Source organism: Condylura cristata, unplaced genomic scaffold, assembly GCF_000260355.1.
Source record: "Condylura cristata isolate star-nosed mole 26May11 unplaced genomic scaffold, ConCri1.0 scaffold00019, whole genome shotgun sequence".
Classification (NCBI taxonomy): Eukaryota; Metazoa; Chordata; class Mammalia; order Eulipotyphla; family Talpidae; genus Condylura; species Condylura cristata.
In genome coordinates this window covers 14307432-14334609 of record NW_004567120.1, presented here as the reverse complement: position 1 = coordinate 14334609, position 27178 = coordinate 14307432, and the positions used below count along the sequence as shown (strand labels likewise).

General features: G+C 40.9%; 1 protein-coding gene across 1 annotated transcript in view; it reads right to left on the bottom strand.

The window, feature by feature from the left end:
• The window catches only part of IL1RAPL2 (interleukin 1 receptor accessory protein-like 2), a 921055-nt gene that overhangs the window by 462390 nt on the left and 431487 nt on the right, over positions 1–27178 (bottom strand). Inside the window, exon 2 of the mRNA XM_004685671.1 lies at positions 18566–18839. Within this exon, the coding sequence (XP_004685728.1) occupies positions 18566–18839 (274 nt within the window). The remainder of the gene's footprint in view (positions 1–18565; positions 18840–27178) is intronic.

The following is a 27178-nucleotide window of genomic DNA, read 5'->3' as shown; positions in this document are numbered from 1 at the left end:
GCATTGTGTGGACAGGGGGAGTATTGCGGAGGACGGGGACATTGAGGGGGACAAGGGGTAGAGGGTTAGACTGGACTTTAAAACTGGAAGGGAAGGAAGGCAAAGGAGGGTGGCAAAGGAAGGAGGTGATACAGAGGGAAGGGGGTAGAAAGCGGAGGAAGGGAGGGGCTTAAGAGGGGAAGGAATGAGATAACAGATTGATTCACCCCTCCAGGGCCAACTAAACTTTTGAGGTCTTCAGTCACCATGGCCTTGAAACCTGAGGACCCTTATGGTGGGTTCCGGCATAGCAAAGTGATGGAGTTCGTCAATGAGAAAATAGCAGGTCACGTGAACGGCCCAGAGTTCTACCTCACAAATACATTTCTGTCCTGGGAGGAGGTGGAGGATAAACTCAAGGACATCTTGGAGGACAGTGAGGTACCCAGTGAGGCCAAAGAGGCCTGTGCCTGGAGTAGCCTGGCCTTGGGCTTGCGCTTCGCCTACAGGCAGAGCCAGTTATATGCTCGCAGGGTGCAGTGGTTGCAGGATTTCGCGAAAATGCACAAGTCAGCTGCTCAGTCCTTGGCCTCAGAACTGAAGGAGCTCACTGAGCAAAAGGAGATGGAGCGCAAGGAAGCAGCCTTAAGGCTGAGGCAGACCCAGGCCAATCTGGCGGAGATGAGAAAGGAAAGGGACCTGCTGAGATGGAAGCTCATCCGGGCGGTAAGCTTACTCCAACTGACCCATTCTCAGTTTCCCTGACACTCTGCCCACTGCCTTAGCCCCTGAATGGTTCTCAACCCTGCCCACTTCTCTCCAGGAGCTGGAGTCTCCCCCGGAGTGGGCGGCAGAGGGGCCTCGAAAGGCAACTGTCAGGAGGATTAGGACTGAAGGAGCAGGTGAGAAGGAAGAATCAGCGGAAGCGGCTGCTACTACTCCAGCGGCTGCTACTACTCCCAAGGCTGGTGAAGCCTCTGCCGCCTTAGAAAAAACAGGAGAAAAATCTGAGGAGGAAGACCAAGGAGCCAAGACCACAAAGGAGCTGGGAAGCGTAGCGCGGATTCTTGGAACTTTAAAGCACATAAGTTACACTGTGGGTGGGCAGCGGGAGGGGGATGGCAAGTCGATGGAAGCAACCCCTTTTTATTCCTCTGGGGCCACAATGCCTGGGTCTCTAACTTCAACATCACCCCTTCCTGTCCAGCTCCCTGCTTCATTCACATACTCATACTCACGCCCTTCATCCCCTTTCCAGGACACGCCCACTCCATCCCCACCAGCAGTAACTGTAGTTCCTCCTCACATATCTTACTGCATGGGGACCTATGATGCTAGCTTACTGTCTGATATGGGTGGGCAGGGAGTAGACCCTCAAGAGCTTCAGAGAGACAGGAAAGACTTAGATCCCCCTCAGCAGAAAAGACCTGCAGTATTCCGCAGGCCTGGAGACTGGGACTGCCCATGGTGTAAAGCTGTGAATTTTTCACGGAGGAAAAATTGTTTCCGCTGTGGGAGGGGAATCTGGCTACAAAATCCATAAATTCGAAAAGTAAAGTAACAGTGGGAAATCAAATTGTGGGGGAGGGGATTTAAGGGAAGTTTTGGGAAAGGGGGGCTTTCATGGATGGCTGGGTGGGGCAAGGGGGGTGTGGGGGCTCGGAAGGAGATGGGAGGAGTAGGGGAGTGGGGAAGGGGGTGAGGGAGTGGGGAAGAGGATTGGAGTATAGGGTAGGGGCTGGGGAGGGTATAGATTGCGGGGGTTGGGGGAAGAGAAGGGGGGGGAGAGAGAGAGAGAGAGAGAGAGAGAGAGAGATGTCGTGATGACCCTGCGTCTTTTCCAGAGCATTCGTACTTAACACTCCAGAACGGGGGAAGCTTCTATTTGTGTGTCAGTCTTTCCCCCAGCCTAGTACCTTATGCACCTGGGCATGTATATAATAACCCACTCCGGCCTCAACCTGGGTCTCAGATAGGTGACTAGAGCAGGAATGGTCATCTGACTCATCTTGAACCAAACAGATTCTCCAGCTGGAAAATAGAGACTTATATAGAGAACAGACAGACAGATTTCTTTAGATGGTGTTGACAATGAAACAGTGAATCACTGGAGCTGGGGCCAAGGTCAGAGGCATAGACACCTGGACCACAACTGAGGTCTGGCCCTGACTGCAAGGAGCAGAATCATATGCTTTACAGATGCAAAGTGTCTTTAGAGAATGCCAGTTATGAAGTCTCAGAGCAGACAGGCACAGAGCAGCAAAGAGCAGTAGCTCCTAGGACCCCAGAGATGGAGAGAGGCGACCTGACCCCTTTTCCCCACCCTGCATTAGTGCTGTGAGAAAAAAACCACTCTACAGGCCCCTTGTCTTAATTTTAACTTGTAGTGAGTTCCTGTTTGTGGCAACCAGATTAGTTCTTAGTCAGAAATTGCCTCCAGAATTGCAAAACACAGACCATCCAAAAATGTTAGACTGAGGAGGTGCACGAGAGAGAGAAGGGGAGCAGGGACTCCTGCATCCCAGAAGTCTCCACAACATGAAACATTCAGGTTCTGAGCCAGTTCTACCCCAAGAAACGATCAAAACAAGCCTGGGGTTAGCCCGGACTGGCAACTGCCTCCCCTATGGGGACACCAGGCTGCATTCGGAGGACACCAGCGTTGGCTGTAGATAAGGACAGCTATGACTTCAGCCTCTTGACAGGAGACTCCTTCCCAGTTCCCAGGATGCAGAACCAGGAACACATCTGAACAGGGAGCTCACGCCACTGCCGAGGAGGTGAGTCAGTGGCTGATGAGGACAGCTATGACTTCAGCCCCTTGACAGGAGAATCCTTCCCAGTTCCCGGTAGGCAAACCAGGAACACATCTGAACAGGATGTTCACGCCACTGCTGAGGTGAGTTAGCAGCTGATGGTCCCCAAAATCTTGCTGGTCTAGACTGCAGAGCAAAGTATAGTTTCCACTCGGGAGTCTCTCCACAGACCTACCACGGATAAATGCGGAAGGGAAGCCTGGTTACAAAGCTCTCAGTGAATGCACATAGGTGGAGCAGACTATCCCACCGTAAATCAACCGCAGGAAGGGGTGGATGAGGGAGGGGAGGCTGGGCTCTGTACCCCGCATGGCTATTGGCTGCTGAGGGGGGCTAACTGCATGGTTCTGCCCGCAGGTGGGAGAATGGGGAGGACCACACCTGGACCAGACTGAGGCTACCGGCCATCGCACAGGGCCTGCAGACCTAGAGACTGAGCTGTCCTGGCCCCGGGACCTCTGCAGCAGCTGGATGTGACTCTGGGGCATCTCCTGCTGGGGCAGGTGTGGACGGGGCCAGGTCCCTTGCCAGAAGTGTCCCTGGGCTAGTTGCTGGCCTTCTAGGGTAGGGTTGGATAAACTCTTTGTCACAGAGGGCTGTCCTGCACACTGAGGGGTGTTGAGGTGGTTAAAAGAAGAGATGTAACCCCTGGCCACTAGGTGCCACTAGCACAGCCTGCTCCAGCCCCAGCTATCATCACCACCAGTGGCTCCAGACGTTGCCACATGGCCACTGGAGGGCAAAATTGCCATGGCCTGGGGCCCTGGAGGCCATGAGGTGCACAGGCCTGCAGCACAGCGGGCAGGGAGCTGCCAGACTGGCACCCTCTGCTGGCACAGGCTGCAGGGAGCCCCCTAAGATCAAGGCGGAAAGTGTTCACTGGGTCAGGCATGCATTTCTGATCTGAGCAGATCTGGGTGGGGGCGGCCCAAAGCCAAACTGCAGAGTTGAGCCGGAATGGAGGAAATGCAGTCAGTGAGGGAGGCTCTTCAAGGGGTCAGCCTGTCAGGGAAGGAGTAAGGTGGGAAACTCGGCCCCAAGAGGGTTCTTTTGAACAGGGGGAGGCTTGAGCCCTGGGGAATAAGATGACTGAAGAAAGCTAACAACGCAAGAAATGTATAACAGAATTAGACCATACTTAAGGCATGTTTATTGTGTAATGAAAAAAAAATTCATGACAGAATCCCTTTACCTTTTATAAAATAAATATACTCCCCCAAATTTCTGTAAGGTTGGATATATATGATAGGCAGATGCATACATTTATGGTTGTTTATATTATGGCTTTCTGCTTGAATAAGCTTGTTTAAAAAAGATCTGGAAAAACTTGTTTCACATAAAAATGGAGGTTAGAGGCACTTTATAAGCTGTTGACAAAAATAAAATAAAATGTTCACAAATCAACAAAAAATGAAGTGAATTTACTGGCTGATGTTGGTTTGGAAAGGCTACCTTTTCCTACGGGATAGGAGGGGAGGAGGAAAACAGACATTGATTATGTGGCAGAGGGAACTGAAACTAAGTGAGCTCCTGCCTGTGTGTCTCTCAGACAGCACATCTGAATGAGTGAGAACATGGTGAGTGAAAACAGAAGAGGCTTCTGGGCAATGACACACTGTGGAATAACTTTGGAGTAGACAGTGGGGAAAGGGAAAGAAAGGCTCATCAGTCTGCATGAAGACCCAGTCGCTGTAGGTGCAGAGGGAGGGCAGTGGACCTAGGCAGGGGACCTGGAAAGGAAGGTGAGTAATTTTAGAAGGCAGCAGACACAAGTGTCTGGTGTTGCCGCTTGTTTTCATCACTTTTTTTTTTTTCCCAGTAAAAGACTTAATCTGTTCAAATTTGGGTTTTCTATTTGGTAGGAAAGATTCCTTTTCCTATATTATACTCATCTTCTAAGGCCAAAAAAAAAAAAAGGTGTAATGAACTATAATTAATTCACTTTCATCATTAAATATTGACAACAAATCCAGCAGAAATCATCTGAGAGGGCCTTTGTGAGACCTCAGGCAAGCATGTTCGGTGAGATGGGAATATAAAGAGTTAAGACAAATTTTAAAGTGATGTTGCACTATGGAGATTTCTTAAAGAAACAAAAAAAGGGGGCCTTCCTGGTGGCATAAGGATTAAGGCTCAGCCTTATCATGCTGTCATCTCTGTGGCCTGAGTTTGTTCCCCAGCCAGGGAGCTGACCCACATGGCACAGCAGACCTTTTCTGTCTTGACCACTGCTCCCCTCACCAGTATATTTCAGCAGATCTACCTGTTCTGCTCCCCACTCTATCTCTGGTGAGTCCTCTCACCGTTGCCTCCTGTACTTCAGGCCTATACTGCAGGCCTTCTATACATAAATATATCTTAAAGAAAGAAATCCCATATTCTTCTGCAATACCTCTATTAGATATTTATACTAAAAATATGAAGGCACTAAAATGAAACAATTTATGCATGCCTGTATACATAGTAACACAGTCCACAACTGCAAAGTCAGGGAACTAAGCTAAGTGCCATTAAATAGATGAATGGATAAAGATGCTCTTGGAATATGTACTCGATAGAATACTAAAGAGCTCTGAAAAATGAAACAGTGGCTTTTGGGACAAAAAGGATAGGAATCAAGGTGATTATGTTCAATGAAATAAGTCAGAAACAAAGCTATCACATGGTTTCACTCATCTGTGGATATAAATAACCAAAAAACTTACATGAAGCAGACAAAATATAGGAGGGCTAAATCTTGGACATAGTGAAAAAAATGACTGGTTACCATAGGGAATGGGGGAGGGAAGAAAGAGTAGGATGAGAAGCAAAGGGGGTATTGATAGACACTGGTGGTCTGGTGGAGGATGAGTGGAACAACTGCAAATATGGGAGCTCAAAAGTGTAACCCCAACATCAAAGTTTAAAAAAGAACAGGCAAAAGCAACCACCACCACCACCACCACCACCACCCCCCCCCCGCCTGCCCCAATTAATAAAATGATGTTGCTGGGAGAAAATTCCAACTTTACTGCAAAATGGAAATTTCAAAGAGGCTAATGTCTTAGTCAAAATCTGATTTTTGTCGTTAGAGTACGGATCATGACCCTCTCTGGGGTTGCCAAGCAAAGCAATGAGCGAGCATAACCAGACAAGGCACCAGAGGTGACCTCCCTCTTTCTAGCGACCTGTCCACACTGACAAGTCAAACGTGCCTATATCTGTCTCTAAAATAATGGAAAGCAAAAATATTATTTAGAAACTACATTTTATTCAGAAACTGTAATGTTTTCTTTCATGTTTGCTTTCTGTCACATGGGATCAACCTCAAAAGTTAGCCAGTGTCTGTACAAAGACATTAATTTATAGGAAACTTCACTATGCCTTAAAAATCAGAATTTTTTGACTTTGTACCATACCTTATTTTGAAATATTGGTATTCCCAGAGTCTTTCTTCACATTGTCATCTCATAAAAACTGTCTTCCATTATCTTCTGCTGTTGTTATGGGTGGAACAAATTAAAAAAAAAAAAAAAAAAGTAACCAAACCAAAAACCCCAGACCCTAGTAACCCAAAGGGTAGTGTCAATAAGTTGGTCAGCAAGTAACATGTATGGAAAGCCAAATCTTTGTGTGTAAAGTATGAGGGGGGAGTTCAGGACTAAGTTTTAGATCAGTAAAGAAAGGGGAGGGGGAGAGAAATGTACTCTCTTATATGTGTGTGTATATACACATACACGTGTATACATGTATGTATACACACACATATACATCACTATAAACTATATGTGTGTATACCTACATATATGTATATATGTGTGTGTGTGTGTGTCGCATATATGTACACACACACACACACATCCGCAATCACTATAAAACAAAAGTTTTTGTTAGTTCACGTTCAGGGAAAGAACCTTGATGAACTCAGGTTCCAACTAAAGCAATCTGTTTACCATGTGCATAACTCATGCTTTTGCGGTCACCTTGCCTTTAAACACATTTTCTCTGCCTTAGAATAATAGTACAATTACTGCCTGTTTAGATCCTCAACACACCTAATTCTGTATGTCAAAGCTTTCTTCCCCTACTCTCTGTAACAACTATTTTATCACAACCCTTTTACTGGCAAGTTTCACTTTCATGTGTGTTGGAATACAAGACCTTAAGTTACTGAGAGTAGCTTTCTCCTTCTCACTGTCCTCTCATGATGCTCATCTTTTTGATTGGATGGGTTACTCCAAACTCAGCAACTTCTATAGGTGTTTGGTATGCCATGTCACTGCCTGGATTTTTACAACGCGCAGAAAGAATTGAAGAATCACAAGAAACAATGTTAGTTTAATCACATTGGGAAGAAGAGCAAGAATTGCTAAAGAGAAAAAGCAAAACACACACACACAAAAAAAATCATGTGACTATGTAAAAGGGAGAGAGAAGAATAACTTGGGCATGCATGCCACACTATATATATAGTTGGGAATAAGAATGAGGAGTAATCAGGTTTCTGGGCAGCGTAAGTATGTAAGAGATATTGAGCATGAAAATAATGGAAAAATAATTTTAAATGTTCCTGGAGGTTTAAATGTTTCTTAAAAGGCTTCAGTAAATACTTAAGAATTCAAACAAATGAAATTGTTTAGTTGCTCAGATTTCTCCTAGGATACAAATCTGTGCTCATTACATAGGATATTATCTTTTATTTGAATTATATTTGACCATAATTTATACACATACTCTAATACCCTTTTTAATCTGTTAAAAGCCAGGAGTCTTGTCAATTCACTTTTTTAGTTTTTTGGTACCTTTCAGAGTAGATGCTCAACAAGTGCTTGTCTAATGAATAACAGATGCCTTATACCAGCAATGATATTGGTGATAAAATATATCTTTTAAAAACTGAAGCTAGGCAGCAATAATATCATTTTTTTCTATCACTATGAAATATGGCAACTTAGAGGTCAATGGAGCAGAGTGGTTTCATGCCATGTGTTCTTTACAAAAAAAAACAAAAAAAATTATGACACCTGATAATGGTCGCAATCAATTGTATCATATACTGATACACATGCTAATTAAACTCACTACAAAAGTTGTATCTTAGATGTCTGCGATAAAAAGAAAGAGCCAGGGCACTCCCTGGTGGTGTAGCAGGTTTAAGTGCAGCACTAAGAAACTAAAGGCACTTCAGCATGAGTTCGATCTCTGCCCTGGAGGTGACCACATGGTGTGGCAGACCTCCCGCCCGCTGCTCCTCTCAGCAGTGTACTTCGTCGATCTGCCTGCTCTGCTCCCCACTCTGTCTCTGGTGAGTCCTCTGACCCACTACCCTCTGGCCTGTACCCCAATTCTGTATACAAAAATAAATAAGAAAAAAAAAAAGTAAAGAGCCAGTTAAGGATCTGCTTCTGACAGGGCTCCTCCATCCCCTTTCTTTAGTAGAATACAACTATCAAGTACTTCTGTATAATGGTTAGAAACTGATAAGTAGATCACAAAGGGTTTTGAACTTTTAAGACAAGGGATTTGGTTTTATTTCTGAAAATTTGTTCTTGAACTTAACCTTTTTATAATGGTTTCATTTTATTATATATATATTTTACATTGTTACTCCTTTTTGTACAAGGCATGCTTTCTCCTTGCAGGTATACTCCCTGCAAATTCCCATCACCAATTCACCCTTGCACATCACCCTAGTCCCTTGTGTAAGAATACATCCCTGCCCCTGTTTTGATCCCTCTCCATCGCCCTTCCCTGCAGAGTGCTTCTGGTTAACTACTGCCTGTTAATTTTGTTGGTTAATTTATTATAATTTTTTTCCTGATCCCTGACTTGGTTCCTCTTACATTCTTCCTATACATGAAACCATCCCATATTCTTCTCTTTCCTTCTGGCTTATTTACTGAGCATAGTTCCATCTATGTTTTTAGCTTTATTTTGACAGGAATTTGGAATCCCTATTTCATTGCTATGTGTTATCCATCTCTAGTTAAGAGAATGTCACTGGACTATGGTGAGAGCACATGGGTGATTTGGTGATGGGAAGCCCAAGGGGATTGCAACTGACATGGAAAAATGCACAAAAATATGTAAAAATAATTATCAAAAAAATTAAAAATAATAAATAAATAAATAGATGAGAATGTCATCTTCATCACAAGACTACATTGGTACAGTAGAAAACTTAAAACAAAACACAACAGAATCACAGAACATATACAGGCAGGAATTAAACATATCTTATTTGTGACACAAATACCAGAACAGCCCCCCCCAAAAGAAAATTAATAAAAAACAAAGACAGTAGAGAAAACTGAATATGGCATGAGCCAGACAGACTTGGTTTCTCATCTCAGTGCTACCACTTGTAAGCTATGTGTCAAGGGCATGTTCTTTAACATCTATGAGAATCACTTTTCTCATCTTCAATAACTATATAACAAGAGCTAAAAAAAAAATATCATAGCTAGTATTACAGTGGTAGTGGTAGTAAAATGAGAAATGAGATGAATGTGTTTGTCATATTAGTGTCACACAAGTATCCCTGGGGTAGCTATTACTATTCTTGCCCTCATCAAGACTTCTTTCTTTCAGTTTCAAGTTCATTCAGTTGCTTGAGTTAAAAACATGGGGTCATCCTTTATTCAGCTATTTCTCTAATTTCTGACTTTCAGTGCATCATATATCCTATCAAATCATCCCTCACATCATCGTAACTATCCCTTCACCCATCACCTAGTTCCTACACTAAAACAATGGCTTTCTAACTTGTGTCCTTGCGTTCAAGAAAGATAAATCTGATCATATTACCCCCAACCGAAAATAAACAGACAATACAACATTCTCCTTTTGCAGGACTGGAAGTGAACATGAATTCTTATTCCTAGCCATTAATATGCAACAGGATCTGGCCCCTGCTTGCCTTTCTGGTTCCATCTAGTCCCATCTAGCCTTCTCTAGCTTCCTTGAGCTTAAGCAGCCAGTTCCTGTTTCATGACCATTGCACTTGCTATTCACTTTGACTGGAAAATTCTTACTATGGATCTTCCCAGGCTGGATCGATCCATGTCATATGAACCCGTTCATGGCAATAACCCATGAATGACAAGAGAAGGAAGCAAAGAGGTACATTCACTTCCATCTCTCCTGAATCAACTGTCTTCATTACTATCCCTCCTACTTTGGCTCACTTCCCTTTCCCTTCACTCCTGTTTCCCTAGGTTGGCACTTCCAAATACAGCTTAGGCTTCTCTCCAGGTTTGTTTTCTAAGAAACCATGGTAATACAGGAGGAAGATCAGCAGTTCACTTTTGACCATCCTGGTTTTGACACCAAATGGAGATATTAAAAACCTGTTGGATAGAGAAGTCTCACATAGAAGGTATATCTCTTGGAGTTATCAGTGTACAGCTGCTTTTCAAAAGCTGTAAGACTGTGAGGGTCCTCTCTGGTGGTGTAACGTGTTAAAGTACAGCACAATGAAGCTAGCAGTAGCCACTGCAGCATTAGTTCAGATCCCTGGCCAGGGAGGTGACGCACATGGTGCATCAGACCTCTCCCGTCTCATTTGCTGCTCCCCTTAGCAGTGTATTTCAGTAAATCTGCCTATTCTGCTCCCTGCTCTGTCTCTGGTGAGTCCTCTCACCCCTGTACTGTTGGCCTGTACCCCAGTTCTTATATGCATAGATAAAATGTCGTAAAAAAAAATCATGAAGGACTCAGTGTGACTACAGAGCAAAAACTGAAAAACAACACTTTGTAGGACCCTCTAACACTAAGAGGTCAAGGAGAATATGAGGAATCTGTAAAGGAATGTGAATGGGTAACCAGTGGAGGAGGATGTGACTTTCTGGAAGTCAGGTAAAGAAAATGTATCAAAAATGAAAAATAGGAAGAAAAAAAAAAAAAGGTTGCTTAACTGTGTCCAATGTAGTGATCAAGACATAGGACTGAACATCAACTGATGCAAATATTGCATAGCATGTTGTTGAGATCACTGGGGACTCTGATAAAAGCAATTTTGATGGAGTGTGAAGGTAAATTCTGATTGGAATGGATTTAATACAGAATGAGCTAAAGGAGCACAATGATTTGAAAGATGATAATTCTTTCCATAAACTCGTTTTGTTGCAGATGGAAGGAAGGAAATGGCAGAGGCTGGCAGAGAAAATGGCATTGAGAGGACTTTTTTAGATCCCATTAATGCTGACCTGTGTGTATGCTGATGCAAATGATTCAGGATTAACAGAATATTTCATGATATAGGAGACGGAAGAATTGTTCCAGTGGTCCAGTGCAGTGATCACGGGCCTTAGCAGCAAGGTCTGTCCATCAATGGTAAGACAACTAAAAGCAGACTATAAAGGTAGGAGAGGAGGGTACAGATGCAGTACAAATTCTCTTCTAATTGCTTCCATACTTCAATGAAATGTGAAACGAGGGGAGGAGATGTCGGAGTTGTAAAGAGAGACAACAAGATGAAACAGTAAAACGAGGAAAATGGGGGAAAGAATGTATGAAGACTATACAGTGAAACTATTTGACAGCATTAAGGGTCCATTTGAGGTTCATGATGATGAATTTAAAGTGAGACAGGTCAACATTATTATAATTTTCCTTCAGCTAAAATCAGCTGCAAGGATACAGAAACAAGCATAGACAGAGAGTTTGGTCTGATAGCGTTATGGTTTTCACAACTGAATACCATGAAGGAATGAAGAGAAAGGGTCAGGGGAATATAAGCAGATTGAAAAGTGAATTGTAAAATATACAAGGTGGGAAGATAGCAAGTCATTAAAAAAAAAAAGTGTGACCAATGAGCTTCACCTCTAGATCAACACAGTATCGGCTTCTAAGATCACGAGAGATCAGGAGCGTTCACCATGGTAGGCCATAGACTCAGCATATTAGAACCGGAGTTAGAAAGAGTGAATTAGATGTGGTGGCAAGATTAAAATACATGAAAAGGGGATTACAGAGGGAAATGTAACAGTCCAAAACGTATCAGATAGCATGCCACATCATTACATTGCTTTCTTGAACATTGAAAATATTTTGAATTAGCTGTAAATTCAATTACAAGAGTTGCAACCTCAAAACTATGGCATGAACAAAATAATCAGAAAGGAAAAATCGAAGTTTACATTCTCATACAGGGATGAAAAAAATCAATACCAGAGTCAATTAGATCATCGATAATTATTAAAATTAACTCCTGCTTTATGATGATCAAACATAGCCCTTTAATTTCATCAACTCCTACAAAGCATGTAATCCTGCACACTGACTATATGACAAACACCTGATTCCCTCTAACTGACGGAAGTTGACATTATATAGGTTTTGTATAATAAAATGTATTTCTGAGTAGTTCATTGCTAATGTACAAGAGTATGATTATATTCTAAGTTTAACTAATCCACTACTGATTAAACTGCAGGTGTTACTAATTTTCATTTTAGTTACATCTAATTTTATAAACAAGTAAATTAGCAAATCTTAGAGCTGAAAAAGTAGTGTTTATAGGTCACATGTGTTCTTTTATGCATAACTGCCACAACAAAATAAGTAAATCAGGGACTCTTGCTTATAACTGAAAATAGGAGAAACAAACAACTAATTGCATCACACTATTGCCTACACAAGTCAGAGAAGGTATTGCCATTGTCTTGAGAACCTGGTGCACAATCTTCAACTTTTTCTAAGGTCAATTAATTCTAGAACATTCAGGGTCTCATTTTTCCTAGCAGAAATGATCTCCTTTCCTGGAATTTGCTACAGTGTCACCTGATTTGTTGACACTTTTCAAGGATCAATAGTTACGCTACAGTTGAATGATGAGACATGTTCACTGTCCTTGAAAATCTCTTGGTAACCATAGTGGGGAGTAGGGAGAGGGTGAAAGGTGATAAAATCTCTTTCTTTAAGTCTTAGGTAGACTGGACAATTTACTTTTCACAACGAATTTTACAATTACACTGGTTTCCTTATAATATGGCATATGGCACAAAGTAAATCCCATGAAATATGTACAATGAATGTTTGTTGACTGAAATATAGAATTTATTTAATATATACTTTATAGGCAATTATAGATCAGCAGCAATCTAAGGGTCATCAAAATCTGGCAAAACTACTGTGCACACATTTAGTTTTCATCATAGAAAATTTCAATCACACACAAAAAGAATACCCCAATATAATGAGCCCTCATATTGTAAAGATTCAATATTTAGCAACATGCTAAACTTCTTGTATCAAATCTAACCTGATTCCACCCCCCCCCCCAAAAAAAAAACCTTCCAGTGGAATTATTTTGCTGGCACAATAAACACTCAAATGTGACACATAGCAAGGCAAATGTTACACCGCAGAGATGGCTAAATTCAGTTAACAAACCCTTTATACATGTTTCTCTGATATGTACAGATTTTTAGAACCTCAGTTTTTCAAGGATAACTCAAAAGCAAAATTAGTTGGATTATATTCCCATTCAAGAAAGTGGTTCCTTGTGTCTTTACTTCATTGGAAAGAAAAAGGATCATAATGATTTTCTAACTTTAGTTGGTTTTCTATATTTGCCTGTTGTTCCCACAAACACAGATTTCTATTCATGTTCAGTTATATTTAATCATTTTGTTCAATAACTAAATTCAATTCAAAATTATATGAATATATCTCTCTTTGTGCACACATGCACAGCTTAAGTTACCCCTTGCTACAAGTTGTTTAGGAAGTGATAGGTGGGATTTTTGTCAAAGGAGATTACTCTCGTCGTTTTTATCCTACTTAAGTGCCTCCATTGAAAAGATTCAGGTGGGAAGGTGAGTCAGTAATTCTTGATTTGACACTGCCTCTCAAAATATGACTCACTTCATCATTCCTCTATTACTAACCCACTAACATGCTGAGAAATTCATCAAATCACTGTTGAGACTGGCCAAAGAAAAACACTAATATGAGTAATTGGCTACTGAAAGGTCACAAACAGTAAGCTTTTCTTGCTATGATTCAAGTGGGTGGAGAATATTACTAAATATTTCACATCTGCATTTTTAAACATACTGAAATAGAATCATTTTACTGAGATCAATAAAGCAAGGAAAATCAGTCATATTAAAGTTATATCAAATTTGGGTTCCAGGTGAACATACACTTTGCCCAATCCAAAGCATTTTTCATAAATATCACTCTTGTCAATTGCATAAAATCACTTATACAAACTGAATTTTTCACTCAGCACATATTTGGAATCAGTGGCTACTTCTAGATCTGAAAAACATGTTTGTTATTCACAGCCAAAATTCCAGTTATTAACTTCTGTCATTCTGGAAGAGATTTCTGTGTCTGTGAGTTGACAAGACTGCTGCTTCCTTTAGAGAGGGGTTCCCCTCAAGTTTTTTTCTTTACAAGGCATAATAGAAGTTCCACATACACCTATCACTCCCTAAGACATGCTGTTTGAATAAAAGAAGTCATCAGTTATGTTTGAGTCTAAGCCTCTGCTCAGTGAAATAACATCTCTGTCTCGTCTACTGATCTGGAAATGAGTTGAAAATCTCTGATTTAGATGATATCTGGAAGAAATACAAACAAGACCAATTTGATATGTCCTTGAAAGAGAGGGCGATTATAAGAAAGGATTTCAGGGGCATTAGACAATCCCATGTGTTAATGAAATAGTACAAAGCTTTGTTGAAAAGCCTACAGGCTTTCTCAGGTGAGAAGACCTAGAAACAATGACACCCTACTAGCAATAAGCCAATCTAGTACCCAAATCTTAAGATTCCTTTGATGGAAAGGAATCAGTTCTCCCTGAGAAAAATAGAGAATTCTAGAACTAGAGCAGTAAATATAAAAGCTAAGCCTAGAACTTTTTTAAAAGCTAAAATACAAGAAAGTGTTCAGAAAGCAACAGAACAATGATGAGATCATGTCAAAGGGACACATGTTCCAACCGAAAGAGCTTATGTGTACACAAAGGGGAAATAAGATGATCCAGGAAATAAAGTACTGTTGGGTTATGATGCCATCTATAATTAAATATCCACATATCCATACTGATTAAAATAAAAGAGTGAATGAATGATCTAGAAGAGACCAAGAGCCATATAAAAGAAATTCAAACCATTTTATGCAGATTCTACACCCTTAATCAGAAGGCATATAGCTAGCTGTCCATTACTCAAGTACATTCTGTGAATACTAATACTTTCATCCAAAAAGAATATGTAAAGGGAGAAAGAAAAACTTTGCAGTGGAAAAAGATCACACTACCCTGAGCCAGATGGTCAAGGTCTTTATAAACATTGGTAAGTCATGAGATTATTTTGTACCCTAAATATGATGGGATGAGAATGTTATTTTCCCTCTGTAGTCTTTCTCCCTAAAAAGACATTAACTTAGTGTAACCATGAAAAGAAAAAAAAAAAAAATCAAGGAACTTTCTACATTATTACACAAAACATCAAGGTCATCAAAAACAAGGGAAGTCTAAGAATTCCCCTCAGCAAAAAAGAGTTTAAGGTGACTAAAACATGGAATTTAGCTAATAATCATGTGCCACAATTGATTCATTAATTATAACAAATGTTCCATAATTAAGCAAGATGTCAACTGAGGGTGAAATGAGCATAAGACATATAAGAACTCTGTATTCTTTCTGCAATAATTCCATAAATCCAAAGCTAATCAGCAATTTAAAAGCTTATATAAAAGCATGGAGAAGACATTTAAAAAAAATTATCGATGTAGTATCTTTTTAAAAATTTACTTTAAAAATTTAGGGCCCTCCGCAGCGGGTTAAAGCACTGCGCTAAGAGACTAAAGCCACTTCCGCATGAGTTCAATCCCCCCCTGCCCCGGAGGCGACCACATGGTGTGGCAGACCTCTCCTGACCAGCCCGCTGCTCCCCTCAGCAGTGTACTTCTTCGATCTGCCTGTTCTGCTTCCTGCTCTGTCTCTGGTGAATCCTCTCACCCTCCGCATCTCTGGCCTGTACCCCAGTTCTGTACGAATCAATATAATAAATCTTTAAAAAAAAAAAATTTAGGGCCCTCACTGGTGGTGAAGCAGGATAAAGCACAGCTCTAAGAAGCTAAAGCCACTTCCACATGAGTTTGATCCCCACCCCAGAGGTTACCACATGACTCAGCAAACCTCTCCTGACCAGCCAGCTGCTCCTCTCAGCAGTGTACTTATTCAGTCAGCCTGTTCTGCTCCCCACTCTGTCTCTGGTGAATCCTCTCACCGCACCTGCACCTCTGGCCTGTACCCCAGTTCTGTATGCATAAATAAATAAAACTTTTAAAAAATGTTTTAAGTAGTTTAAGGAAAAACGTGTTCAAGGCAATTATTTATTCACTTTGTATTAGAGAATCGTAGTGATTGTCTGGGCTAGGAAATCAACTGTATTACTCAAGAGGTAGGGGTAAATGTCTTTTTCTGCTTTATTTTATTTTTTATTTGTTTTGTTTTATTTTTTTACTTTAGCTTCTTTTGCAAGGACAAAAAACTAGACAAAAAACACATACATCAATGAGAAATGACTGCTAAATTGTGAGTTAAGCAAAAAACAACATTATATACCTCAAAGGACGAGTAAGCTCTCTATCAATTGACTTGGAGCAAATCCCACTATGTATTTTTACTATGAAAACAAAATGCAGATAAATACAGGTCTCCTTTACTGTTGTAAACAATGGGGAGAAAAGATTCCCATGCATGTAAGGTTTATATCATTCAAAGAGAAGGAAGAAGGTATGCAAAGGATACACACTCAACTGATAACACTGAATCTGTTACAGGGCAGAGAGAGATGGGCACCATTGAACCCCAAACCTGCCTGCTCTAAATAGGTTCTGACATCCACTGCATCAAGACAAAATATATATGACCTTTCATGGAAAGGAACTTTAATACAATTATTGTACAATACAGAAAAGACAAAGAATATAGTTTCTAAATCAAACGCCCAGACTTACCCATCCCTTTATGGGTAAAAGTCCACCCAAAAGGGATTGGCCCAAAGCAAGGCCTGAAAGCCTGCCAAAAGTCTAAAGCACCTTCTGGCGGGGACCCTTAAAAAAGGGTCAGAAATGGCCAGACAAGTCTGGGAAGAAAGAGCAAAATCAAAATCAAGATAAACACTGCCATAGTGAACCTCCCCACGGGTCTCTCACCCACATCTGTTTCAACAGTTCAGGACCAAGAGACAAGACAAAGCTTCTTCACAATTCTCTCTGCTCCCTGTGCCTCCCTCTGGCTCTTCATCCTGCCTCCTTCCTCCTCAGTCTCCTCTAAAGTTTCCTCTCCTCCCTGTTCAGCTCCCTCCTCCTGGGTGGGGCAGGGAACCTGGAACCTCTCCTTTCCCTGGGGACCACCCTGTTACACTTCAAGTAGGGGAATGAAGGTAGGGAGAAGGAAGAGAGGTGGCAGGATTGGGGACATAAGAAGGACAGGGGAAGTGAGCGATTACTGATCCAGTAATTGGTAACACAGTGGGCGGAAGCTTTGCAAATAAATTGTTAATTTGGGGGGGGGGAGCAATGGAGTAGGGAAAGAAAAGATCTATTTTAGACTAGCAGGACTTAACAAGGATGGGTAGAGGGGATGAGAAGGGACAGAGAAGTGGCAGCATTTAAGAATATAGAGTTGCTGAAGTTGAACCACACCATTTGTCAAATTTGCCAAAAGCTGCATGAATAGGTGAAAATATTGGTTATCACCAAATGATTGCTATTTCTGTCAATATCCTGGAGTTTTCTGCCATCACAAAAACTAAACTCACCATTGCTTTCTCAACACTTCACACACACACAATTCGAAGAGCATCAAGAAGAGTCTCTATTTATACACCACCTTGTTCTCCTGGCCTTTTGAACAATGAGGCCTCACCTGCGGCTTCCAAGTGATGTTGAGGAAGAGGTGATACAGCTTTGACATCAGACAAAGTCCATCCACGGGAGACAAAAATAGGATGGGTCTGCATTTTCAAGAAGTTAAAATCAAATAATGGAGTGTAGGTCCCTGGTGAGCCAGATCAGAGACACCCAAAATGGCAGAATTGAAAGGTGGCTCAAAGGTCATTTAGCTGCCTACTTCACTATGTAATGCAGTCCTTTATCTGAGCTGCAAGAGCCTAGATCCTAGCACTGAAGTGGAGGGGGAAGGAAGCACATATTGTGGCATCCCAGAGGATAAAACAGATTTGCTTTTCACTGTAAATTTCTTATAACCAGGAATTATGCCTGTGATACCTTCCCTGCACAGTACCCAAGAACTCAGGATGACTGTGTATCTACAGGGTTCCACGTTATATATTTAAATACAGGGGATTCAAAATTCACAACGCAAATTCGATGAAGAACTTCAACAGTATCACATTTGCTAAAAGATCTCCCAGCAGCACTGGAAGCTTTTTTCCATCGACAAGAAAGGCCAGACCTTGGCCTAAGTGATACTTTAGGTCATTTTCATGGCCAGATATCAAGCTCATTGAGCCAACTGGCTCTACCCTAAAACAACTGTTAACACTCAAAATACCCTGGGGTACGGGTGGAGTTGGGGAATAAATGAATCACAAAATTTTCTAAATTAAATGAGCACACATAATAGTGGGAGTCGCATCTTATGAAACACTGATAAGAACTTGCTATGCATTTCCAACAAATAATTAGAATTGGATTTACTGAGGCACCCATGCAACTTTTCAGAAATGCTGTATGCAAGAGGCACACCAGCCCCAGTCAAAAAACAGCTGTACAAATGAACAAAATTTCCACGCAACACTCACCTTAAAACACACGTGTAGAATCCACTGTCTTGGGCCTCTGCTGAATGAAACCATATGGAATCTTCCTCTTTGCTCATCCTGACCTCTGAAAAGATGATTGGCTCTTCCAAATCGCCTTTGTTTTTGTACCACATAAGCCTGAGTCCAGTGCTCTGTGCCATGCTATAGTTGGTGCGAATGTAACTGTAGAAAAGGGCACATTTCACTCGAACAGGTTCACCTGCCAGAGCCATGTATGTCTTGAGATCCACTGACCAGTCAATGCAACCATCCACTGAAAGAAAACCAGATTGGGCATAAGCTGCAGTGGGCACTGCTGAAAATGGTAAATGCAACAGTCACAGTGAACTTGTGTTGAGGACTTGAGATGAGCCAGGCAAGGGATCAAGTACTTGGATATCGGGAACATGAGCTACCTCATTCAATCATCCCAGGGATTCCAGCAGATGAAACAAGAGCCTCCTTAGACCAGGATAAGCAGGATCCCTGCTCTAGACCTGTGCCTGCAGGATATTTCTGAACCTCTATGGTAACTCCCTGCTTGGGGCTCCACACATCCTCCAGGTGCCTCCAGCCCTCAGACCTTGGGGATATCCTGCCCCACCCCCTCATCTCTACCTGGGTCTTAATTCCAGCAGAGCAGCCTAGCAAGTGGATTACTCCTGTGAGCCAAGTAGTAAAGGCTTCACACGAGTGTGGGAGATTGATTGTTCCAGTGACTGACATGTTAATTTTAGGTGACTGAAGTTGTTTATATAAATAAAACTCCCACAAAACAGAAACTTCCATGGACCCAGGTGCAAACTAGGAAAAGCCCTGACACTGACACTTTTTTATTCTTGTATTATGGATGAGAAGACCGAGGCTCAGAGAAGTTCAGCGACTTTTGCCCATGGTCACACAGTTAATAAGTGGTGGAAAACTAAGCCTCTGAGTCCAGAAACTGCTCCCAGCCCTACCCTATACTGCCTCTGCGTGTAATTGTCCTACGAAGCACTGTGTTATTTATTTACCTTTAGGAAAGTAAATGCCCGGGATGGGCACAGAGGGTACCTACTGTGATTATTTGTCATTATCTACATGCCAGTTTTCCATGGTATGACCTATTAACAGCAGCTGTTTAATCACAGTTCAATTTCTTTTTATACCCTCAGGCCTTCCTTGTTGTTCAGCTGGTGTATGCTCATGGGAATAGTATACTACTACCAGGTTTTATCAAATAACATTAGGTGGGCAAATCTACCATTAAAGAAAGTACACAGCAAATTCCCTCTCTTCCAAAAGAGTTGAAAATCAGACTACGTGGCTAATTTAATATGCTAGTCAATGCAATTAGCACAGGTATTCTACTGCAAAATTGATATTTGCAAAGAATTTCATCAAATTATACTATATTCCTTTATATTACTTGATTACCCTTGATGAAATTATCCTTTTAAACTGTATAAACACTGCAATTTAAAAATTATACGTTTCCCTGATTATTTTGTGAACGGCTCTGCTCCCCTTTTTAGACGTTGCCATCTCTACAACCCAGTGTGTTTATCCTTGAACCTTGGTTGACAGGAAGCTCGGAGCTAAAGGCAATGCTCAAATGTAGTAACTATTTCCGGCAGGATTTGCTTTCTCCTTATGAAAAGGTTCTTGACCTGGGGTTCACAAACACTTACGGCAGGGGGCTTGGATAGATTTCAAGGTTGCTGGCAACTGTTGTACCTATTTACAATATTTTACTTTTTTTGATAAATGGATCTATGACACAGTAAATTTTCTCATTTCAGTGGTTTCTGATCTCTCTGAGTTCATCTTCTCACTTCACTGCTAGCCCTCAGCTTTTATAAGTTTCCTCAAATCCTTTTATAGTGTGTAAGGGATTCTGCATGAGAATAAGTCAATCACTAAATAAATATCTCATTCTAAATTTATACTGAAGGACAGAAGACTTTCCTTAAGGATTAAAAGAGCAGATTCAATGTGGGTTTTGATGGTCACTCTGCAGTGGTAAACCAAAGAGGTACAACCAGAATGGACTACAGATGGACTATGACTGACCATCTCCCATGGAACTATTGTACACATTCTCTGCTACTGGTAGTTAACTGGGCATAAGTCACTTAGGTAACTATCAACGACAGAGGGGAAACATGCATTCCTTGAACTTTTCAGGTCTTGGCGTATTACTGGTGACCTACACCTGGATTAAATTACAATTTTTCATGTTCATTGTTTTATCTTTTTAAAAATTTTTAAATTACATAGATTTTTAAATCATGCTTCATTTTGTGCATTTTTCCATCTCGGTTGTAATCCCCATGGACTTCCCACCACCACTTCACCCATGTGCATCACCATAGTCCCATGTGCTCTTCCCACCCCAGTTTTGATCCTGTTCCCTTCCGTCCCGGTAGAATGTATCTGGTTTATAGTTGTTAGTTGATGTTCGTTTTTACTTTATTACAATTACTAAATAAGTATGTGTGTGTGTGTATTTTTTTCCTGGTCTGTTTTACCATTTTTAATGAAGTTTCTAACTTCCATTGATGGAATTATCTAATTATCTTTGCATACCTTCACAGAAACCAGGTTACGACATAAATATTGTTTCAAAAAATTCATGTTTTGTAAACATTTTATTTTAAAACTTGATTTATAGAAACAAACAAAACATTAGGATGATTTTTAAAGACTCTTTCCTATTCCAGGTCTTTTCTTCTAACACTAAGATGCACTGTAACTATTTTTAAATAACAAATTTGACTTGGCAAAAAAGACATCAAACCCTATCATTTTCAACTTGATTAAAAAAATAAATTCAGAATGTTTTTTTCCATTTGCTTCCAAATCACTGCCTCTAAATGACAGTTGCATAATCTATACCTTGAATGCCTCGACAGGATGGTGTGACCATCAGTGGTGTTATATCAAGGGCAGCTGAAGACATTCAGCTGCTTTTCCAAGAAGAGAACACTGAGAATTCATTTCTCTTTAACGACATTCTAAACAAAAGCATTTGATTAAATACATTTAGGATACCTTTCTTCCTGTTCCCTTGCATTCAATAGCGGAGAGCAAGTGTTTAGTTCGATAGTAGTGGACAGGCAGAGAACAGATAAGCAATAATGGGGAAAACATTCACCAATGGTATCCTCTTTAGTTGTTCCCTTTAGTATTCACAAACAATACAGGGTTAACAATAGATGGCTTCAAAAGAACTCAGGGAATTTTCCCAAAAAGGAAAGTAGAGGAATTTATGCAGGTCTTCTTACCACTGAATATTTTCCATACTAAACTTTCATTAGTAAAAACCCATTCTCATGAGTTCAGGCCCTGGAGCACTGTATCTGGACAACAGTGAACCATGACTAGATTTTAACAGGGTGCTCTGACTTTTTGTTGCTCAGTTGATATTCGTCGACAATCACTGGTCTTAGGGTAAGAAAGGCTGGAAGAGAGCACAATATTTTTGGGTGTGGGCTGAGAAGCCACTGAGAAGAGGCACAGTGAGGGAAGAGGCCTGGAAAGGCAGCAGGAAGGGACAGAAACCCAGCACTTGAAAGAGTAGTAGTGTAAGTCACGTAAAAGCAGGAATCTTGTTTCTAGCATGAGGAATGTATGTAACACGCCATACGTTCAGACCCCTTTGCAGGCCGGAACGCCCGCCATACAAATTAGGCAAACAGATTTGTAAAGGACCTGAGAGGACACAGGTTATGGCCAGTGGGAATGAATAGCCCACAGAGCAAGAGAACCTGTGACCTTGACTTCATCAACCACTCATGCTCCGCTCCACAACTTCTCATCCTATTCAGTGTCCAACTCTAGTTGGACCTGTGGAAGTTGGCTCCTGAGAGTGGTTTCCAAACAAAATCTCCTACATGCACTTTGAAAACTGAGTCTCACTGACCAACAAGTATAAATTGTTCAAGAAGGGAAACACCCCTGCCCATGGTAGAAAAAATTAAACAGCAAAATTCTGCATTTGGTATGAAGCTTGCAACAGAGCAAACCCTTTCAAAGTATGAGTACATGCTTCCCAATCAATCAGTATAGCTATAAATATTCCTGTCATTTCATTAGAAGACATCTCCTATTTCTAAATTATCCACTCTCTATTCACTCTTGGATTTTATGAATAGCAATTCAAGTATTTAAAAGAACAATGGCATTTCCTTAGAATCCCACAGCCACTCCCTTGATTTTGATTTCTGCAAGGTTCACAAGTTATTACTCTTGATTTAATCTGGTTATCAGAAATGCTTTAATATCTGAGCGATCCAAAACAATTATAGTACAGCAAAGGAAGTCACTTCTTTAAAACACAGGTCTTTACTTTAATCGTTTTCATTCCTAAAGGCAAAATAAGAGTGTGCTTAAGAAATCTGACATGAAGATTCCAGAAAAGATATGCATGAGGCACATCCGGGGGCCAAGCCATGTTCCTTGCAATTTATGCTGCCAAAAAGAGATACCTAGGGGTAAGAGCCTTTTCAGTCTCCTGGAATGTGTGCTGGGAACCAAAGGAAACCTTTTTAGTCTCCCAACAGATAAGTCTGGGGACTTCACATAACAGAGAGCAAGTCCCGCAACACCTACCTGCTGTGAAAATAAAGGCTTGTGGAAAGTTTCTAAGTCCCCAAAAGAAGATAAGATGCTGTTATCAACAACTATACTGTTTTTTAAAAACAATTAGTGTATATCATAAAATTAAAGATGTCATGGCTATTTAAATTACATCTTTTTTAAATTGGGAGATAGGATATATAGTCATGTATAGAATGCTAAATTCTGGATTTTTGACCCAAACTGGACACCCCACTAGGAAAAATGGATAATGTACATGAAAAACGGTGCATCATGATGACGTTCTTTGCAAATTAAGTCCTTTGCCTGTGAACTGCAACCCATACCAGTTTCTGTGTCTGAGATTGATAAAGTTATTTGTTATATATAGCATATGCTCACTTGTATGTGACATTTTAAAAAGTTAAGATAAGTTAATAGGTAAAGAGAAGACTTGTGGTTTCTAGAATGGGGGAGGTAGGCAGAATGGTAAGGCGAGTCAAAAGGTATAAACAAGCTTACAGTTATAAAATGTTCGGGGTATCATGTAGAATATGGTGACATTACTTAAAAACACTTTACTGCATATTTGAAAATTACAATGAGAGTTTCTTTGACAGTTCTCATCACAAGGAAAAATAATTTAATTATGTCTGATGGCGTTAACTAGAATCATTTTGCAATATATACAAGCACAGAATCATTATGTTGTATACCTGAAACTAACATAATGGTACAGGTCAGTTATCCCTGAACAAAAAAAAAAATAATAAATTCAGTTCTTAAAAACAACTGTTTTCTTGTAACTATGTCAACTGTATACCATTTATTTTAAGGCCAGTTCTTCCTTTAGGATTAAACAGGGCAATTGTTGGGGGCAATTCATTAAAAGACCACTAGAGGGCGGGCTATCCAAGTTTTTGTGGAGCACTTATCTTTTTCCCCACTTAACCTCCAAAACTAAGATTTTGCTATCTGCCACTTGCGGTTTGCTGGGGAGGAATCACAGCGTACGTGAAAAAACACCACTGTGGCTGACTGAAAGACTCCAAAGTGGAGAAGGCAGCCATAATCCTGCTAACACTGGAAAACCACATTAAATACACACCAAGTAAATGCTACAGCACCAAAAAAAGGTACAACAACAGCCTCTACTGGCATTCACGGAGCTAGGCACTGTGCTTCAAGCTTTGCATGTTTTTTTCTCATTTCACTACCATGAGAAATCTGGGGGTAGGGGTCCATGTCACTTATTTTACCAAAGAAAAGCTCAGAGAGTTTATGTGACTTGCTCAAGGTTACTCAGGTTATGGTTGCTGGGTTCAGACCCCACTCCAGAACCTCCAGTATTAATCTGGAAAAATGTGTTCAATGTTATGTATTCTATACTCCTTATCTCAGCTCATTGGCTGTTAAAATTTCTTTGGTGCCATCTAAATTGTCGCGTATATTCCCACAAGAGCTCATGTCTGTACAGTAGACATTCCAGCTCAGTGATATATCCCCAAATAGTAACCTCTGTGGGAATCACTAAATAATGTACATCGTTTATTTGCCTATGAACTACACACAGTATTTACAGAGCATTGAATTGTAAATAATCTGTTATTTGATTTAACCTCTGGGTATCAGATCTAAACCTTGGCTACATTTATCTGACCCTATTGATTTACCTAAAATTCAATACCTAGGGAAGACCACCCAACCCCTAACATTGTAATCTAAGAACAGTACCATGTATTTATCATAACATTGGTACTTAATATGTATTATACCAATTGAACATAATGTTAAACTCCTTGTCCTTAGTATTTCAGTGTGGAAGTTGTATATCCTGTGTCTCTCAACCTCCCAAACACATACCTAAAGACAAAAAAGACAAATTTGTTTTTATTGGCCTCAAGTAGGGATCCCCCAACCACCTGCCTAACACAAGAAGTCACAATGTCCATGAAGTATGTGGCTTGTGCCCCAAGATATAATGGAAAAAGCCTAGATATAATGGACAAAGTTATTTTGTCCTTATTAATATAAAATTCTATGACTGGCAAAATTGATTTTATAAACATCATCTGTACATCAGTATCCATCAGTGGAGAAACGGTCCTCCATGCCATTTCCATAAGCACGAGTGATTGTTGCTTCAGGTTTTAAAAAGTATTTCTACATTTTTTTTTAATGAATTGGATTATACGCTTTGCTTTCACACTTTTACCCCCTACTATTTGTCAATGGGAAAGTTCTGCCTAAAAGAAGTTTTTCATCTTATTTCAACCCAGTTATTACGCTTAATAATGGGCTGGCAAGCATCTTCATTTCCCTTTCATTACAGGATCTGTGCTATGCTTTGTCAAGATCACTCCTTCGATCTTTATCTGACAAATGAGTCTCAATCATGTTCTGGAGGTGAAGCCCCAGGACTTATTACAACCAGCTATTCCACCCCAGACTACCTGACACGTGACAAGCCTCACTGGGAATCAGCCACAATCCACCAGCTCTTCTGGGTACACTGATGTTAATTTGAAAGCAACAGAAGAGAAAGTGCCCATAGAAAAAGAGTATCACCACTATCTGCCAACCCTTCCAGTAGGGCACAGAAAGGGTATCCTTTCAGTGGCATCCTCATATCCAGGATGCCTGGCACTGAGCTAGTCCCCTGTGCAACATACACTCCACCTCCTGTCTTCGCAGCCATCCAAAACAAAAACTTTGGAAACCATCTCTGAATCCTGCCTTTCCCTTCCCACTGACCTTTTTTGTCTCCTCATAAGATATTACAATTTGTTATTTCTACCGAGTTACTCAAATGCTTCCCCTCCTCATCCTCCAAGAAACAAAAGCCCAGACCCTTCTCCTGTCTTGCTTGGAGTACTGCAATATCCTTTGAAATGATTGCTTAAACTATCTATCCCAGTATGTTTTTTAGTTGCAAACAAAGTGATCTTTGGGAACTATCTGACCATATCCCTTTACCACTCAAAACCTTCATGGACTCCTGGTATGTAAATCCCAAAGACCAGCAGTCCAGATCACCTGAAATGCCAGTCTCTGCCCCCATCACATATCCTACACTGCAGTTCATGCTCATCACTCATTGAACATGCCATTCACTTCTCTGCCTTTAGTCCCCAGGTTGCTTCCACTGACATGCCTCTGTGCATTTTACCTCTGTACCTATCTACTGAGATCCTACACATCCTCCAAAACCCACTGTTTAATGCCCCATGTGAATTCTCTCTTGTGGAGCTTGCACCATGTACTTGCTCACATGTGTCCTTCCCAGCTAGACAGGTGTCTCACTGATCCTGAATCCCTAAACAAGGGCTTTCCCATTCCTCACACTAAATTTTATGGATTCAAATCATATCGTTGTTCCAAAACTCACTTATCATTAATAGTTGTTGGCGTTTGTCAAAGAATCAAAAACCCCTTAAGATTCCAAGATTCTTCCTGCTTCTTCCCACACCAAAAGACAGATCCCAGTGTCCAATGTGTGCATGATGACAAATAATGGTGACCTTTCCATTAGAAAGTGCCACCAACACTGGCATAAGAAAATAAACTCTGTCATGACTGTGCTCTAGAACTCACAATTCCTGGGTAAGTGAAAATCAATACATTTTAGGGATTTAGTGATTTGATGGAAGGCTATCACACAATCCCTTCCAAAGCAGGACCTACCCTACCAAAACAGCAGTGTAGTACTATCTAAGAGAGGAACCCGCTGACCTCTTCACTCCCCCGACTACCTGAGCTCTCATGATCAGGGAGCAGTTAATGCTGTGGCCCTTACCCCTTCCATGCCTTCCATCTCCAGACCCTTACTAGGTTTCACTGAATGGCTGAACCATGAAACCTTGCAAAATTAAGTGCAGGTGGAGTCAACTGCTTTGGTTAATTAGTTCCCACGTTATCTAAATGTTAATAAATGAGTCGTTAGAAATCTTTTCTAGAGGGTCTTTCCTGGTGGCACAGGGGGTTAAAGTGCAGCACTACAAAGCTAGTGTCAGCCACTGCAGCACAAGTTGGATCCCCTGCTTGGCGGGGGGG